A 16,599-nucleotide genomic window follows, 5' to 3' on the forward strand; every position below is an offset into this window, starting at 1 on the left:
CTGTGATAACCCACTGACAATTCCACCACGTAAAAATGTGATTGAAAGAGAGATCACAAATTAATGCTCAGGGCCCCGCACCCCACTCTACTAAAGTTCTTAAAATAAAACAAGTCAGACAATGGCATCCGTAACAGGAAAAAAAAAAAAAAAGAACAGTCATAACCACAAGCAAAGCACAGTACCAGACCAGTACATAGAAACACTGTCCCAAGCAAAGGATCAAATAAAGGACAATCCCAAAGCAACCAGGGTCGAACACAACAGTCAGTCTCCAGAATTAAGCTGATCCACAAAGACTTGTGCCGCTGCCAGTAAGTCCAAAGTGGTCCACTTGCCATCCGAGAAAACCTTTAAAACAGAAGGATACAAAAACATGAAACGGATGTTTTGGGGGGAAAGAGTGGAGCAAACTGCTGAAAATCTCCTGTGGCGCTCCTGCAATATTGGAGAAAAATCTTGAAATATCTTGATAGGCACACCACCATACTGAAGGCTGTCCCGCTTCAGTGTTTAGCCTTGTAAAATTTCCATCTTGTGAAAAAAATTTAGGATTTTTGCTAATACTGCATGTGTGTAATCATGTCCATCACGCAGTCGGCCAGCACGGTGTACCTGTTCCAAGCACACCAGCCTGAAAGCAGCCAAAAGGGAAAACTCCTTGGCCAGCCAGCGTTTCAGCAGATCTGATGAGTTGGCGCTCTTCAATTGTTTCTGGAAGGTCAATAAAGCGGAGGTTGCTGCGTCTTGACCGATTTTCTAGGTCACCAATTTTTGGCAGCTTGGTCAGTAAGTTGGACCGTTAGCTTTTCCACGCGGGCATCTAGCGCATGGGCCCAATCCTCCACCCCATAAACTCTGTGTTCTAATTCCCCAGTTCAGGTAGCATCCGCCAACAAAGTCTCCATGCTAGCCAGCTGTTCCGATAATTCGTCAAGTCGGGGATCTAAGGCGCAGACCACTGCTCGAGTAATTTGAGCCAGCTGTGCATCAGTAAAAGCAGCTGTGTCTTCGCCATGTTCTTCTGCTATCTTGTCATCCTGGCCGCAGCCTTTCCCTTCTGCGTGCTGCTGGCTACAGAATCACCCCCGACAACAGGAAATTTGTCCATAAAGTGTCCACAGACTTTAGCACAGCGTCGGGTCATGAGAAGCAGAGAAGAGATGCCAAATTATCAGCAAATGAGGTGCAGGACCCCAGAGCTCCACCAACGTTAAGTCTGGAAAGCTCACTGCATCACGTGATCTCCCCTTCATTATACATTTATTTAGTTGTGCTGTTTCATTATGTCTATTTCTGATACTGTGTCGTGTTATTCCTATTATTGATCATTTCACTATTTTTATGCTGTTAACAAAATTGTAAGTTATGTCAAGACTAGTAAAAAAGGCCCGTTTCTGACACAAATGAAACGGGCGCTAGCAAGGTTTTCCTCGGAGTGTGTATGTTTGGGAGAGTGTATGTGAGAGTGACTGTTTGAGAGTCAGAGTGAAAGTGTGATTGTGTGAGAGAGAGCGTGAGTCTGGGTGTGAGTGTGTTTGTGAGAGAGTGTGTGTGTGAGAATGAGAGTGTGTGCAAGTGTGTATGTGAGACACAGTGTGAGTGAGAGTGTGTGTGTGTGGGCGAGAGAGAGAGTGTGTGTGAGACACAGATTCTCTGTTTGAGTGAGTGTATGAGACCAAGCGAGTGTGTGAGTGACTGTGTGGCACATAGAGAGTGAATGTGATACAGTGTGAGACAGAGTGTGTGAGAGTGAGAGTCAGAAAGACATTGTATATCAGAGAGAGAGTGTGAGCCGTGCCCTCCCAATCCATGGCCATCCATGTTTCTCTGTCTCCTGCCCCCTCCATTCATCCCTATCCAGCATTTTCCCTCTCTGCCTGAGGCCTGCCCTGCAATCCATATCCATCCATGCCCATCTGTCCCCTCCATTCATCCCTATCCAGCATTTCCCCTCTCCCTGAGTCCTGCCCTTCCAATCCATGCCCATCCATGCTCATCTGTCACCTGGCCCCTCCATTCATCCCTATGCAGCATTTCCCCTCTCTGCCTGAGGCCTGCCCTGCAATCCATATCCATCCATGGCCATCTGTCCCCTCCATTCATCCCTATTCAGCATTTCCCCTCTCCCTGAGTCCTGCCCTTCCAATCCATGCCCATCCATGCTCCTCTGTCACCTGGCCCCTCCATTCATCCCTATCCAGCAATTTCCCTCTCTCCCTGAGTCCTGCCCTCCCAATCCATGGCCATCCATGCTCCTCTGTCCCCTGCCCCCTCCATTCATCCATTTCCAGCAATTCCCCTCTCTCCCTGAGCCCTGCCCTCCCAATCCATGCCCATCCATGCTCCTCTGTCCCCTGCCCCCTCCATTCATCCTTTTCCAGCAAGTCCCCTCTCTCCCTTCCATGCCCCCCCCCCTCGCATCCATGCTCCTCTCTATCCCATGTCCCAGCCTGGCCCGCCCTCTTCTCCCCCCCCCCCCCCCCCTTCGCATCCATGCATCGTTTTGTTTTTTTTTTTCTTCTTTTTCAATTTACCTCCGTGGCGTTTCCGGCAACGAAGTGTCAGGGAAGGAGCCGGCGCTCCCGACGTCTAGCTTTCCCTTCGCTGTGTTCCGCCTTCTTTTTAAGGCGGAACACAGCGAAGGGAAGGCTAGACGTCGGGAGCGCCGCCTCCTTCCCTGACGTTTCGCTTCCGGATTTGTTTGTTTTGTCGCGAGGGCGGGGCAGAGACGGCTGGCTGGCTTGAAGGCTTCACACCACGAATCCACGAACCCTTCAGCCTCAGCCTGGGAGTGACGTCAGATTGCTTCAAGGCTTCAGGCTTCAAGGCTTCAAGGCTTCATAGAACGTTGTCCTCAGAACGTTGAGGGTGCGTTTTATTATATTAGATGAGCCTGCCCCTACGCAGTTTTGGCTGAACATCTTTATAATTTATAATTGAATGCCCTCCCGCGGGAGGTGGTGGAGATGAAAACGGTAACGGAGTTCAAACATGCGTGGGATAGGCATAGAGGAATCCTGTGCAGAAGGAATGGACCCTCAGAAGCTTAGCTGAAATTGGGTGGCGGAGCAGTTGGGGGGAAGAGGGGGTGGTGGTTGGGAGGCAAGGATAGGGAAGGGCAGACTTATACGGTCTGTAACAGAGCCGGTGATGGGAGGCGGGACTGGTGGTTGGGAGGCGGGAAATACTGCTGGGCAGACTTATATGGTCTGTGCCCTGAAAAGGACAGGTACAAATTCAAGGTAAGGTATACACATATGAGTTTGTCATGGGCAGACTGGATGGACCATGCAGGTCTTTTTCTGCCGTCATCTACTATGTTACTATGTTACTATAATTATAAATTATTATTAATACTTTATAATTCCAGTCTTCGTTCCTTTTATCTTGCTGCACCTCACGCCTGGAATGGACTTCCCGAGCATGTACGTCTAGCCCCGTCTTTGGCTGTTTTCAAGTCCAAACTTAAAGCCCACCTCTTTACCACTATTCACTTGCCCTGTCCTTTTATCCTCACCTCTTTATTCCCTTACCCTTAATTGTTCTGTCTGTCTGCCTGTCTTATCTAGATTGTAAGCTCTTTGAGCAGGGACTGTCTTTTGTGTATGGTGTACAGCGCTGCATATGCCTTGTAGCGCTATAGAAATGATAAGTAGTTATCACACAGTTATCACAGTCCACCTTCAACCTTGCCTAACAACTTCCTTCTCTCTTCTATTACATAATCTTTGAACACTACAAATTGTAACTGACATCACAGAATGATTATGTCACAATCAAACTCTGTAAGCCACACTGAGCCTGCAAATAGGTGGGAAAATGTGGGATACAAATGCAATAAATAAATAAAATAGTAAAAGTGGTTAATAAATCCAAATAAAATTCTAATGTTAAATGTTCTTGCCATTAAATGTAAATGCTCAAATGGAAAATACATTTTTTTTAAGAAACCTTTATCAGTTGCTTACGTAAAAGCAAAGGGCTGGGAGAAAGGACCCCTGGTTCTAAACTTGAGCTCAACATCTCCGATGGGGGGTTGCTATCTCTTCATGTTCCAATTTAACCAAGTGTAATCAGATACAGACCGTAGCATTGTTGCTGAAGCTAATCTGTGTGAAAACCCCTGCCTTCCCAGCAGCGATACAAAAAAAAAAAAATTCTGAAATACTTGGGATTGTAAAAGGTATTGGGACAATTTGGTCTACATTCATCCGCCTCTTCGACAGCACTAAAAATGACAGTTCTGAAAGCCACTAAAGTAGTCTCAGTTTCAACACCATTTGTATCCAAATCAGCAGATTTGTGTATACCACCCACCTGCTGGGAATGCAAAATAAATAGAACAGAGAAAATCAGTAGGATGAGATGAACAACACAGAACGGCAACAATGGAAATGAAGCTTTCAAAGGTTAATCTTAGTATAATGCGGCTCAGATGGCTTCCTTATCTAATCTAAATCTAATTTAGTCCTTGTAGTAGGGGTCAGTAAAACCGATTGTGAACCAGTGCACAGCATAAACTATAAAGCGATGACGTGAGCAGTAGGATTTGCACAATTTCATCAGGGAAACAAGTCACCATTTACAGAATCTGGGATTTTAGACTTACGGGGCTCTATATAGAAATCAAGAAAAATTTCCATGAATTACATTTTAGCAAAATGCCACCTTAGAAACTAAAACTATAGAGATCCCTGTGGCTATTTTAAGAATATTTACATTACATAAGAACATAAGAATAAACATAGTGGATCAGACCAATGGTCCATCCAGACAAGTATCCTGTTTCCAACAGTGGCCAATACAGGTTACAAGTATATGGCAGAAACCCAAATAGTAGCTCCATTCCATGCTACTGATCCCAGAGCAAGCAGTGGCTCCTCCCATGTCTGTCTCAATAGCAGACTATAGACTTTTTCTCCAGGAACTTGCTCAAACCTTTTTTAAACCCAGATTCACAACTGCTGTTATTACATCCTCTGGCAACGGAGTTTCAGAGCTTAACTATTCGTTGAGTGAAAAAATATTTCCTCCTATCTGTTTTAAAATTATTTCTTTGTAACTTCATTGAATGTCCTCTAGTCTTTGTACCTTTTGAAAGAGTAAAAAAATAAATAAAAATCTATTTACTTTTACCTGTTCTACACCACTCAGGATTTTGTAGACCTCGATCATATCTCCCCTCAGCCATCACTTTTCCAAGCTGAAGAGCCCAAACCTATTTAGCCTTTCTTCATGAGTGGAGTTCCATAACCTTACCATTTTGGTCACTCTTCTTTAAATCTTTTCTAAATTACACACACCCCCAATTCCCGGGGGGGGGGGGGGGGAGGATGGAGACCCCTCTTGCTACTGAAAACCAGCTATAAGAGAAAAGGTTGCCCAAGTTAAAATAGCCACCATTCCCGCCGAAGGCAATCAACACCACAGGTCCTGATGCCTCAGCACAGGGAGAAGTAGCGTCAGACCCACCGTCCCCTTCCCAGGCCATTTCCAAAGTTGGAAACAGCCCATCACACTGGAGACAGAGCCAGCAGCTGCCAACTCTTGCTAGAACTGGAGTGCCTGCTAGCTGGCATGCCCAACCACATGGAAGGTACCTGCAGGCCTGCCTCCCTGTCTGGGCCTGCCTCACCTGGAGTACTAGAGACTCCGCTGTTAGTGCCTGCAGAGAGCTAGGGAAATCCCTTATACTCTAGTAAAATGGGATTTCCTGCCTTTTTTTTTTCCTTTAAATTTCTTAAACCTGCAGTAGCAGCTTAAATACGTTTATTCCCTTAAATAAGGAATAAGTCTAGCCAGGCCAAATCTATTCAAATTTTGGAACCCGGGGAGTGCAGGAGAGCCCAGGAAAACTAAACCCAAACAAGGTGTATTGGCAAAAGGGGTGGGGGATGGGGATCTGCACCCCTCAGGCAAGGTCCCATGGAACCAAGCCAAAGCCTTACACAGTGGCACTAAGAAGCGTGACCGGGGGCTATAGGGCCAAGCTCCACGCTCAACCAGGTACGATCCCGGATCCTCTTCCACAACAGCCCAACTGCTTCTAATGATAGAGATCTACACATGCATAGATGCATGTACATAACTGTACAGCTTTTATCAAATAGCTGCTTCTAGAGATTACGTTTCAGCTGTGCTTCCTTGGACACTTGGCTAGATAAACCGTCAGTCGACCCAGTATGGCTATTCTTACGTTATGTTCTAGCTGCCTGGTTTCTTCCCTTATATGCTCATACTATCTGAGTAAACGGGCACCTATTTGTATAGCTTTTCCCATAATGTAAACATCAATCTTTTTTGACAAAGTGAAAAATCCAATATCTAAATTGGGGCCACCCTATGGTGCACTCATGGGGCTAATGCAGTTGCAAAAGTATTGGAAGTATGGATGAGAACCATGGTATTGCCTGTAGCTTCATTTACAGCTTTTAAGAACACATACTTGAAGGCCTCTTTCAAAAAGCAGTTACTCATATTAGCAAGTTTTTCACAGAAGTATTCAGTTAGCACAAGATTACAAATATACATAAAAACACACAAAATTAAAACATTTGAAATTTTGCCTCTTTTACACTATAGGGATAATTCATGTCCATGTTTCTGTGTCTAGTCCACATCTCAACTTCTGCTGCTAACCAGACCTAAGCAAAGAGAATATGATGGTCTCTGACAAACACACACACAAAAAAAAAAATTAGGGGTCTTTTAAGTAAGGTAAGTTAATGGATTTAACACACCCCAATTTATTAGCACACTAGTAAAAAAAAGGCCCGTTTCTCACACAAATGAAACGGGCGCTAGTAAGGTTATCCTCCGAGTTCCAGCTTGGCCCCCTCCCTCCCCCCTCTCATCCGAGTTCCATGCCCCCCCCCTCCTCTGAGTTCCAGGCCCCCCTCTCTCCCTCTCCTCCGAGTGCTAGCCCAACCCGCGCTGGCCGCCCTCTTCTCCAAGTCCTCCGCCTGCCCGTTGCCTTCCTGCATGCTGCCCAGAATTTAAAAGTTCTTACCTCGGGGTCCGGCGGCAGCAGTGAAAGGTGAGCAGGCACAGCGCTTCAACCTGCCTTCCCTTCTCTCTCAGCTCTGCCTCTGGTCCCGCCCTAATTTCCTGTTTCCGCAAGGGCGGGACCAGAGGCAGAGATGAGAGACAAGGGAAGGCAGGTTGAAGCACTATACCTGCTCAACTTTCACTGCTGCCGCCGGACCCCGAGGTAAGAACTTTTAAATTCTGGGGGGCATGCAGGAAGGCGAGGAGCAGGCAAAGGACTGGGAGAAGAGGGCAGGCAGCGCAGGTCGGGCTAGCACTCGGAGGACAGGAAGGGAGGGGGACCTGGAACTCGGAGGACAGGGAGGGCCTGGAACTCAGAGGAGAGGGGGGAGCGATTCTCCCACAATTCTCTCCTCCCCTCGATTTGTACCTGAATGTTCTCTGGCTGGCTGGCGCTGGCTTCCCTTCCCTCTCACTGTTCCGCCCTCGAGCGTCATTACGTTTTGACGCGAGTGTGGGGCAATGAATGGTTATGGATGCTACGAACCCAGGCATCCAGACGTAGAACGTTGGAGGTGCAAATTATTATATAGGATACCCGTTAAGTGCTGTACAGCATTTCGTGCATGCTAATTCCATTAGCGCACCTTAGTAAAAAGACCTCTTAGTTAACTACTTTTGAAGAGACCAGCCATTTCTTCTAGGTCACTTGTATTGATCCTGTGGACTGTTTATGTTCAAGATTTGTGTATTAGGAGTAAATCCCTCTGAATCGTTCCTCATCCCCCCTCGGTACTTTGCTCACAGTCATCTTCACATTTTGCATACTTTGGGTCTCTTTGGAGCACTACACATTTCATCTGTTGTTTATTTTGCACTCACTGTATTTTAACACCATGCTGAAAACTCTAATAAAATACGGACCCTTAAAGCTAGCCAGAATGGATGTAAAGACTGCATGAATTAAACATGAGGGCAGATCTCTCAGCTGAATTTGCTGCTGTTCAGATACCTCTTAAGAACATGCAAATGTCACGGGCATGATCCCTCTGGGCACAGCTGGGAAGGAATGTAATCAATTTGGAATTGCATTCCCTAACCCCTTTTCCATCTGAGGAAACCTACCCTTGGCATAAATGCAGTCTGACTTCCACAAATGCTTCAGCCTAAGATAGACGGCGCTGCCGAACTTCATAGATTCAAACGCTAAAGAGGTAGTAAGTCAGATGAAGTGCATGCATCCCTACAGAGCAGCACTTCTGTTACTGTGATAAAACTGTCAGCTACAGTCCCATCCGCATGTAGGTATAAAGTCCCTCAGTGCTGTTTCTTCAATACTAAAATGCAACGACAGCATTACATCCACTCTCAGGTAGTTTCTCATACTCCTAAACTGTTGCAGTTAATTGGGCCAATCAATGAGCCGCATCTCAAAAGATCCCCACATTTTTAACCCTTCAAAATACTTGCTTCTTCATTCTATTCTGGAGAAAGAAAACCTGTTTGGGCTGCATACATAACTCTGGCCAATATAACTGAGAAATTAATTTTCATATATTTCAGAAAAATCACACTACAACTGAACAGATATAGGGCAAATCACCATCCTATCATCATATAATGAATAAAGTTAATTATGTGGGGCTATACATGCAAAGTCATTTTATCAACATACCTGGGGGTAAGATGCGGGGGGGGGGTGTATCAGTTCAAGAACATCACAACTCATGAAATCACACATGGTGCAGCTCACTGGTCTGAACAAACCCACAAGGCAGTGATGGTCAGTCAGCCATTCAGGACTGTACTCTTTCATAATCACACAAAAAATCATGAATCTATCAAACTCTGTGCGAGTGTGATTTTCCATTCTCAGCACGTCTAAAGTGAGAAAGTATCTGGCTCCCTGCATCTGTATGCACACTAAGGCCCAGATGCACTAAACTTTAACGACCCTTTAATGAAGAAATTTTCAACCGTAGCACGCATTAAAGGCCATTTTCTGACGACGCTAGCAGCTAACGAAAACGGAATGCAAACAAGTCACTTCCAATTATAATGTGGACAATTTGGAATGCACTAACCATACCGACGATTGCACCGAATCAGTTACCGCGATATATTTAACGTGAAGTCAGACCTGTCGTTAAGGCCTGAGCTGTCATACAGACACTGCTCCCTGCTTCTCCCTGCAGCATAAAAATCCAAGCTGGCACATTTGAAAATATAAATACCCCACACCAACACGTGGCTCCCCGCTTCCCCCTGCTTAAAATATAAAATCAAACCAAAAATAAAAAAAAGGATCGGGAGGGGGCAAAGGCGCTCGTCAGGAGCGTCCCGTATGGACAGCCTTGCCCCCCCCCCCCCCCCCCCGCCGCTGCTCCCCGCTTCCCCCTGTATTAAATAAAAAATTAAAACAAAAATCAAAAGTTTAGCAGCCCCGGCCCCACTCCCTTCCTGTCTCTCTCTTTCTCCTTCTCCCACAGCTCCGCCTCCCGCCATCCTCCGCCCCCGTGCCCCGCCCCCTTGAGGTCGTTACCGCCGCTCCCCCCCCTCCACCGGACCCCCCCTCCACCTTTCCGGGCCCGCACAGCGCCTCTCACCTATGTGTGAAGGCGCTGCACGGGCAAGAAGATCATCTGATGGCTGCGCGTCTTCAGGAGGACGTCTCTCCTTCCCTGACCTGGGCCCGCCCCTTCTGACGTAAGTAACCCTTGTAAGTCTCGGTGGCCATTTTGAAGAGCGATCCGGCAGCGGGGGACGGGGGAGGGTCAGCGCGAGCAGCCAAGTCCTGCCTGTCCTGCCCCGAAGAATTCGCTGGACAACCTGGGAGGCTGGAGGGGGGGGCAGGTGAGAGAGGAGGGTCACTGGACATGGGTGGGTGGAGGGGGTGAGGGGGAAAGAGGAGGGTTAACTATTTTTGGCCATTGCCGTTCAGCTCTCACTGCTTCTCAAGAGCTGAAGCGGCTGCCGGGTTTTTTTTTTCCGCTGCAGAGTACTGAACCTGCTCCTGCTCTTCTTTGTTTCCGCTGTCAGTAGTCCGCTAAATTTCTGAAGCGGCTCCTCGACAGCAACGTCTGTGTCCGCCGTGGTCAGGTAAAGATCTGAAGGGGCTCCTCGAGAGCCACGTCTTTGTTATTGTGGTCATGCGCTTCCCGCCTCCCTGTTACTAGTGTTATCTCCTGATGTCAGTCGAGCAGGGTTCTAGCGCTGGACAGTGACGTCAGGAGTTGGTTACGGTCGCAGGTAGCCTCATTCGAACGTTGGAGGAGCAAATTATTATATTAGATGTCCAGCAGTAAAAGCTCAATCACTGGAAGCAAATGAAGAATCAGTGCTTGGTGGGGTCAGAAGGCAAAGAAACAGTACAAAAGGTTTACTTCACAAGCTCCAATATTTTTTTTTGGGGGGGGGGGGGAGTCAAGGCTTAAATACATATATTCCATATGAGAAGAGAAAGAAATAAACATAGTGTACAAACAGGAAACACATTTCTGTGGAAAACAAGTTACTGAAAAAGGAGTCAAGATATGAGGCTGGCAAATGATGTAATACATGACCATACACAAGGTGACCTATACATGACACAACCTCCCAGTGGAGATGGTAAGTATCAAGTTTAGCAAGGCAGGAGGATCAAACACATTCTTGGTGAGCATCATAGGACCTGTTCCCTGAACTGGACGCTGGTTCATAAATCCCTCCAGGTGCACAGGTAAGTCAACACAATCAACTTGATTAGAACTGATGCCAACTACCATGCACGCCAGGCCAGTCTGATGCAGTGTCCCCTTAATTACACCCAGTGATAATAATGGTAAGCATAACCACATAATTCTGCATAATTTACATCAGCAGTAGTCAGTTGAGTCCAGGGCAGTTGGAAGGCACATGGAGGCTGATGGGTATAACCGGGAACAGGCAGACAGACTGCCAGTCACCAAACCCAGTCTCCTGTGCTTACTGGTGAAAGAAAGCTGCGAAGGTGTAATCGCGATGAGGGACACAGAGAGAATCAAACCAGCAAAGAAGCAGCAATGTGACTGAAGAGAGAAAGTTGAGAAAGTTTTGCTAGAAGAGACCTAGTCCAGTAGAGGAAGTCAGCCTGGATGGTAGTACTGTTAACCATGCCAAGAAGGCACTGAACTTTTCTCCCCTATTAGCCCACTCTCAACCTCTGTGGTGGCCCAGCAGGCTCCTGCCAACGCTAATACAAAAATAGCAGATCAAATAAAACAATAAAAAAAATAAGATAAAAGAGAAGTGGTTTATTTAAACAGTTACATAGTAACATAGTAACATAGTAGATGACGGGAGAAAAAGACCTGCATGGTCCACCCAGTCTGCCCAACAAGATAAACTCGTATGTGCTATTTTTTGTGTATACCTTACCTTGATTTGTACCTGTCCTTTTCAGGGCACAGACCGTGTAAGTCTGCCCAGCACTATCCACGCCTCCCAACCACCAACCCCGCCTCCCACCAACGGCTCTGGCACAGACCGTATAAGTCTGCCCAGCACTATCCCTGCCTCCCGCCACCGGCTCTGCCACCCAATCTCGGCTAAGCTCCTTAGGATCCATTCCTTCTGAACAGGATTCCTTTATGTTTATCCCACGCGTGCTTGAATTCTGTTACCGTTTTCATTTCCACCACCTCCCGCGGGAGGGCATTCCAAGCATCCACTACTCTCTCCGTGAAAAAATACTTCCTGACATTTTTCTTGAGTCTGCCCCCCTTCAATCTCATTTCATGTCCTCTCATTCTACCTCCTTCGTATCTCCGGAAAAGATTCGTTGCGGATTAATACTTTTCAAATATTTGAATGTCTGTATCATATCACCCCTGTTTCTCCTTTCTTCCAGAGTATACCCGACGTGGCCACATTTCGCCCTCAGGCTGCGTCAGGGGTAAAAACTAAAAGGGGATTATATTACAAAGCATTTCCTTGAAAGTTAATGTATAAAAAAACTCTGCTCACTTCTCAGATCAAGCCCGCGTTACTTTTATCTGTTTATCGGCAGCACTAGCTCTCCAGAGCTACCTGGGTCATGACATTCCTGGCCCAGGCACCCAGACCCTAGTAGACCTTGGCTTGTAAAGACCAATTCTGCATCTGAAGGCAACAGTTCTTTACTTCTCAGTAATGGAAAAGGCATCATTTTGTTAATGTAGCAGCAGCTCCAGTTGGACAAGGCAAGCTGTGCAAAGAAGCCACACACAGGGCCTTGTTACAGCCTACACCAACAATTTGCTTTTATTTGCATATTTGCAGAGAAAACCTTTTAATGCATTTGCCACTTGGCACACTGCAAATATTGCTTTCTAATGGGTAGTCCTACTATCTTACCTGACCAGTATGAAGCCACAGAAGTGGGTACCCTAAGTAGCACTCACTGCCAAGTGTAAAAATACTTTAGGTACAGTTCCTGTTTAAATAAAATGAAGCACTACTGCCCATGTCTGAAGACGTGGAAGGGAAGTAGGACATCAAAATTACAAAACTATTCTTGGAAAAAAATAAATGATAAAGCGGTAGACTAATAATTGGAAAGAATCTGTGTAAATAACGTTACAGACTTATGTTACTTTTTTTAAAATCTCTGACCAGAAGTAGAAACTGTATTAACAACAAAATGTTATTTCTAGATTACAGTCATAGCAATTCAGTACTGAAACAACGTAAATACGAAGTGTATGATTTAAAAAAAGTTTTTTTTAAAGATAAAATGCTTTATTTTGCACCTATTAACTAGGTTAAAAAAAAAAAAAAAGCAGCACACCTACATGGGTTGGGATTAAAGATCAACTAGATTACCTGAAGGGGGAAGGGCTAGATGTCTAGAACACCAAATTACACCATTACCACTGTCCCTCTCTGTAGCATGTAAATGTGAATTATGGAAGGTCACCTCATCCCAAATTTACTTTTAATTTATTCTTTCATATCATTCAATTCAGTTTATTGATACATCTCCTTTCGAATGCCATCAAAGCAAAAATGGGGAACAGCAAAAATGGGTATGCAAGGCAAGTTACAGTTTGAATAGAACTGACATATCTAGAATAGAGCAGTCAGAATCCCTTTCAGTGTTATAGGAGTCGCAAAATTTGCACAAATTAACAGAACCATAAAGTTATGAACTACCAACCAAATTCAACACTTCAAAACAAAACCTGATTTAACTATAAGTCTTCCTTATAAAAGATATTTGCTTATTCAGCTTAGCATGTGAACCAGATGTCCGCACTAACCTGAATACTTTAAAGTGCATATCACAAGTCGTGCACTATCCATAATAGTTCATTAAATCCTCCTACGATGAAGCCACAGGAAAAATATGGACCACTCAATATAAAGCCAAGTATTATTAATCCATATTTAGGTATTAGCAGATATCAGGATAATCTAGTACTGTTATTGCCAGAGCATCCTAAAGCAGGAACCTGTTGCATTTTTTTGTTTATTTACAGTTTTGAACAGTATCATTCAACTGCTAATTGTAAAACGGAAACAACCGCCAAAAGAAAAGCTGTGACATATAAAAACTAGCCAAGACAGGTAACTGATTAGAATTGTACCATGCTATATTGAGATTGGTGCAGTCCTACAAGATATATGAAGAGCTTTACAGAAAATCCCTCCTCACTAGAGCTTAGTGTCTAATCAACACAGACAAGACACACAACAGAAAACAAGAGGCACCTTCTTACTGTACACTGCCTCGAGTGAATTATTTCAAAAAGGCAGTAAATAAATCCTAATAAATTAACAAGGCCATGACATGGATGATCTAATACAGATGTGATTAGCTGAAAGGACAACTTTTCAGTGAATGAACCTGTTTAGTGTATTTTATATATTCTAAAGTTTTCTATACAGAAGCACCAATTCTGTTGGTGAAAGAGCAACCCGGCCCTAATATTGATTAAACTCATTCACAGTATCTGAGGACAGGTGATTTGAACTAATTTTAGCTCTGCTGCTGCCTGTAGCGCTTCCACATGAGGTGAGAGGCGCCACCAGGTCAGTGCAGGGGGCCCGATGCGGAGGAGCGGCGGTGGGGATGGGGGGGGGGGGGAGGTTGGTGCACGTGATGTTCGCTTCCAGGCGGCAGTGTCCCACAGTGACTTCGACTCCGTTTCCCTCTGTGTTCCGCCCTCTGACGTAATCACGTCTTGACGTGCGGGCAGGACAGAGAGGGAAGTCTCTACTGCGCGTTTGCAGGTGAGTCGGTCACTTGCTGTTTATATGTTTGATACCTAATTTCCTACTTTACATAACAAAATTCTATTACGTATTACTATGTAAGCCGCATTGAGCCTGCTTTTAGTGGGGAAAGTGTGGGATACAAATATAATAAATAAATAAATAAATAAAAGTACCAGGCTAATAACTCCTTCTGTTATACTAGTAAAACATGCCCGTTTCTTGCGCCAATGAAACGGGCGCTAGCACGGTTTCCTTCCGAACCTCCCCCCTCCCTACTCACGCACATGCCCGTTTCTTGTGGCAATGAAACGGGCGCTAGCACGGTTTCCTTCCAAACCTCCCCACTCACCCCTTCGGCGTTCTGAAGGCACTGACCGCCATTGTTGCGGACCTCGGCACGCCACCTTCAATCTGCTGATTCGTTGTTTGTGAAGCCACTGACGCCATTGTCTGCCCTCGACGTCATCACGTTTGACGCGAGGGCGGGGCCTCAACACAGTGTTTTCGGTGGCTTCACCACCACGAAGGCTTCGAACCGGAAGGAAGTGCCCGGAGGACCTGACAGTGACATCAGTGTCCTCAGAACGTTGTGGTTGAGTTTTATTATATAGGATTACTATTATATAAGGAATGGATCCTCAGAAGTTTAGCTGAAATTGGGTGAGGGGAAGAGGGGTTGGTAGTTGGGAGGCTAGGATAGGGGAGGGCAGACTTATACGGTCTGTACCAGAGCCGATGATGGGAGGCGGGACTGGTGGTTGGGAGGCGGGAAATACCGCTGGGCAGACTTATATGGTCTGTGCCCTGAAAAGGACAGGTACAAATTCAAGGTAAGGTATACACATACGAGTTTGTCTTGGACAGACTGGATGGACCATGCAGGTCTTTTTCTGCCGTCATCTACTATGTTACTATGTATTATGTATTCCATTACCATGCAACCCAAAATCCTTCTGTAATACCAAATGTTTACTCCCCTCTCATTTCCACTATCCATGATGTATTGTAAGCCACTTTGAGCCTGCAAATAGGTGGGGGAATGTGGGATACAAATGCAATCAAACATATAAATGACAAGTGACCGACTCACCCGCAAATGCGCAGTAGAGACCAAACGTTGAGAGTGCAGAAGTCCAAGCCCCGCCTCCACCAGCAGTACATCCCAAGAGGGAGGAGGGCTTGGACATGGGCGTGGAAATCGGAGGAGGAGGGAGGGAAGGAGGGGGCGGAACTGAGGGAAACGGACGATGGAGAACTGACGACATGACAAGAGGAATCACGGGAGGTAACGAAAGCAGCTGGAGGACATGACGCCGGCGGAAAGAGGGGGGCGACGCCGGGGGGTCAAAGTTGGCAGCGGCGGGGGGGGGGGGGGGGGGGGGGAAATGGTGGCGGAGGGGATGGCAGGGTACAGGTCACAATCGCGGTACACTTAGGAGATGGGTGGACATGGATGGGAGCCTGAGGATGGAGAACAGTTGATGGAGCGGATGGGAGGGGGAAGAGGAGGGTTGCTGGACATGGGGGGAGGGCGGGGGGAGGCCATAGGAAAACAAAAAACTTGCCCGTCGTTACGGGCTTAATGGCTAGTAAATAAGATACAAATATAAATAAATAAAGTTGTACCCCTGAAAGCTTAAAAACTGGCCTCTTACCCTGATCTGGGGGCCCTCTGCCAGCTTCGATGCCAAGCTCTCTACAACATCAGCTCTCAGGTCCACCAAGAACTTCATGCCCCCTTGCAGTCTGCTGATGTGGCTGAAGAGCAGCTTGTACTGCGGGGTCAGGTAGTGCCTGAGCCTGTCCTCCAGCTGCAGGACGGCGCCCAGGTCCCTCTGCTGCTGCTGCACCTGCAGCACTTTGCCGCTCAGCTCGGCCACCAGGGCGTGGTCCACCCCGAAGCCCGCGGCCAGCCTGGCCAGGAAAGCGGCGCGCTCGGGCCTCTCCAGCCCCGCGTAGTAGCGCATGAAGCCCAGGCTCTGCGCCTCGGCCGGGGGCGGCCACTTCTCCTTGGTCTCGTAGGCGGGGAGAGGGGGCACCGAGCGGGTCAACACCTCCTCCATGCTGCCGGCGACCGGCTCGGGCTGCCGGACGGACGTCATCATCCGGGGCGGGGGAGGAGGCAGCCGCAGCCAGGCCAGCAGCAGGGCCCGCCGCCACCTCAGAGTCATAACCAAACCTGCCGCGCGCCCGGGGGTCCTAGAGCGACAGCTTGCCGGACCTTGGCGTCACTTCCGCTACACGTACGGCGGCGACCAATCAGCGCGAGGCGGGGAGCGCTTACGTCGGCCCCTCCGAGACTGCCATGTTTGGTGTGGCCGGTGCCCTCACTCAGATTGCAGGATATCCGCAGACAGTGAATATGTATGCGATAGATTCATATATACTGCCTCT

General features: G+C 46.9%; 1 protein-coding gene across 1 annotated transcript in view; it reads right to left on the reverse strand.

Annotated features, from left to right (window-relative positions):
- The window catches only part of MLYCD (malonyl-CoA decarboxylase), a 103,225-nt gene extending 86,844 nt beyond the window's left edge, over positions 1–16,381 (reverse strand). Inside the window, exon 1 of the mRNA XM_030204521.1 lies at positions 15,861–16,381. Coding sequence (XP_030060381.1) covers positions 15,861–16,376 — 516 coding nt within the window. The 5' untranslated portion in view covers positions 16,377–16,381. The remainder of the gene's footprint in view (positions 1–15,860) is intronic.
- Positions 16,382–16,599: the final 218 nt, after the last annotated feature.

This window comes from Microcaecilia unicolor, chromosome 5, assembly GCF_901765095.1.
Source record: "Microcaecilia unicolor chromosome 5, aMicUni1.1, whole genome shotgun sequence".
Lineage (NCBI taxonomy): Eukaryota > Metazoa > Chordata > Amphibia > Gymnophiona > Siphonopidae > Microcaecilia > Microcaecilia unicolor.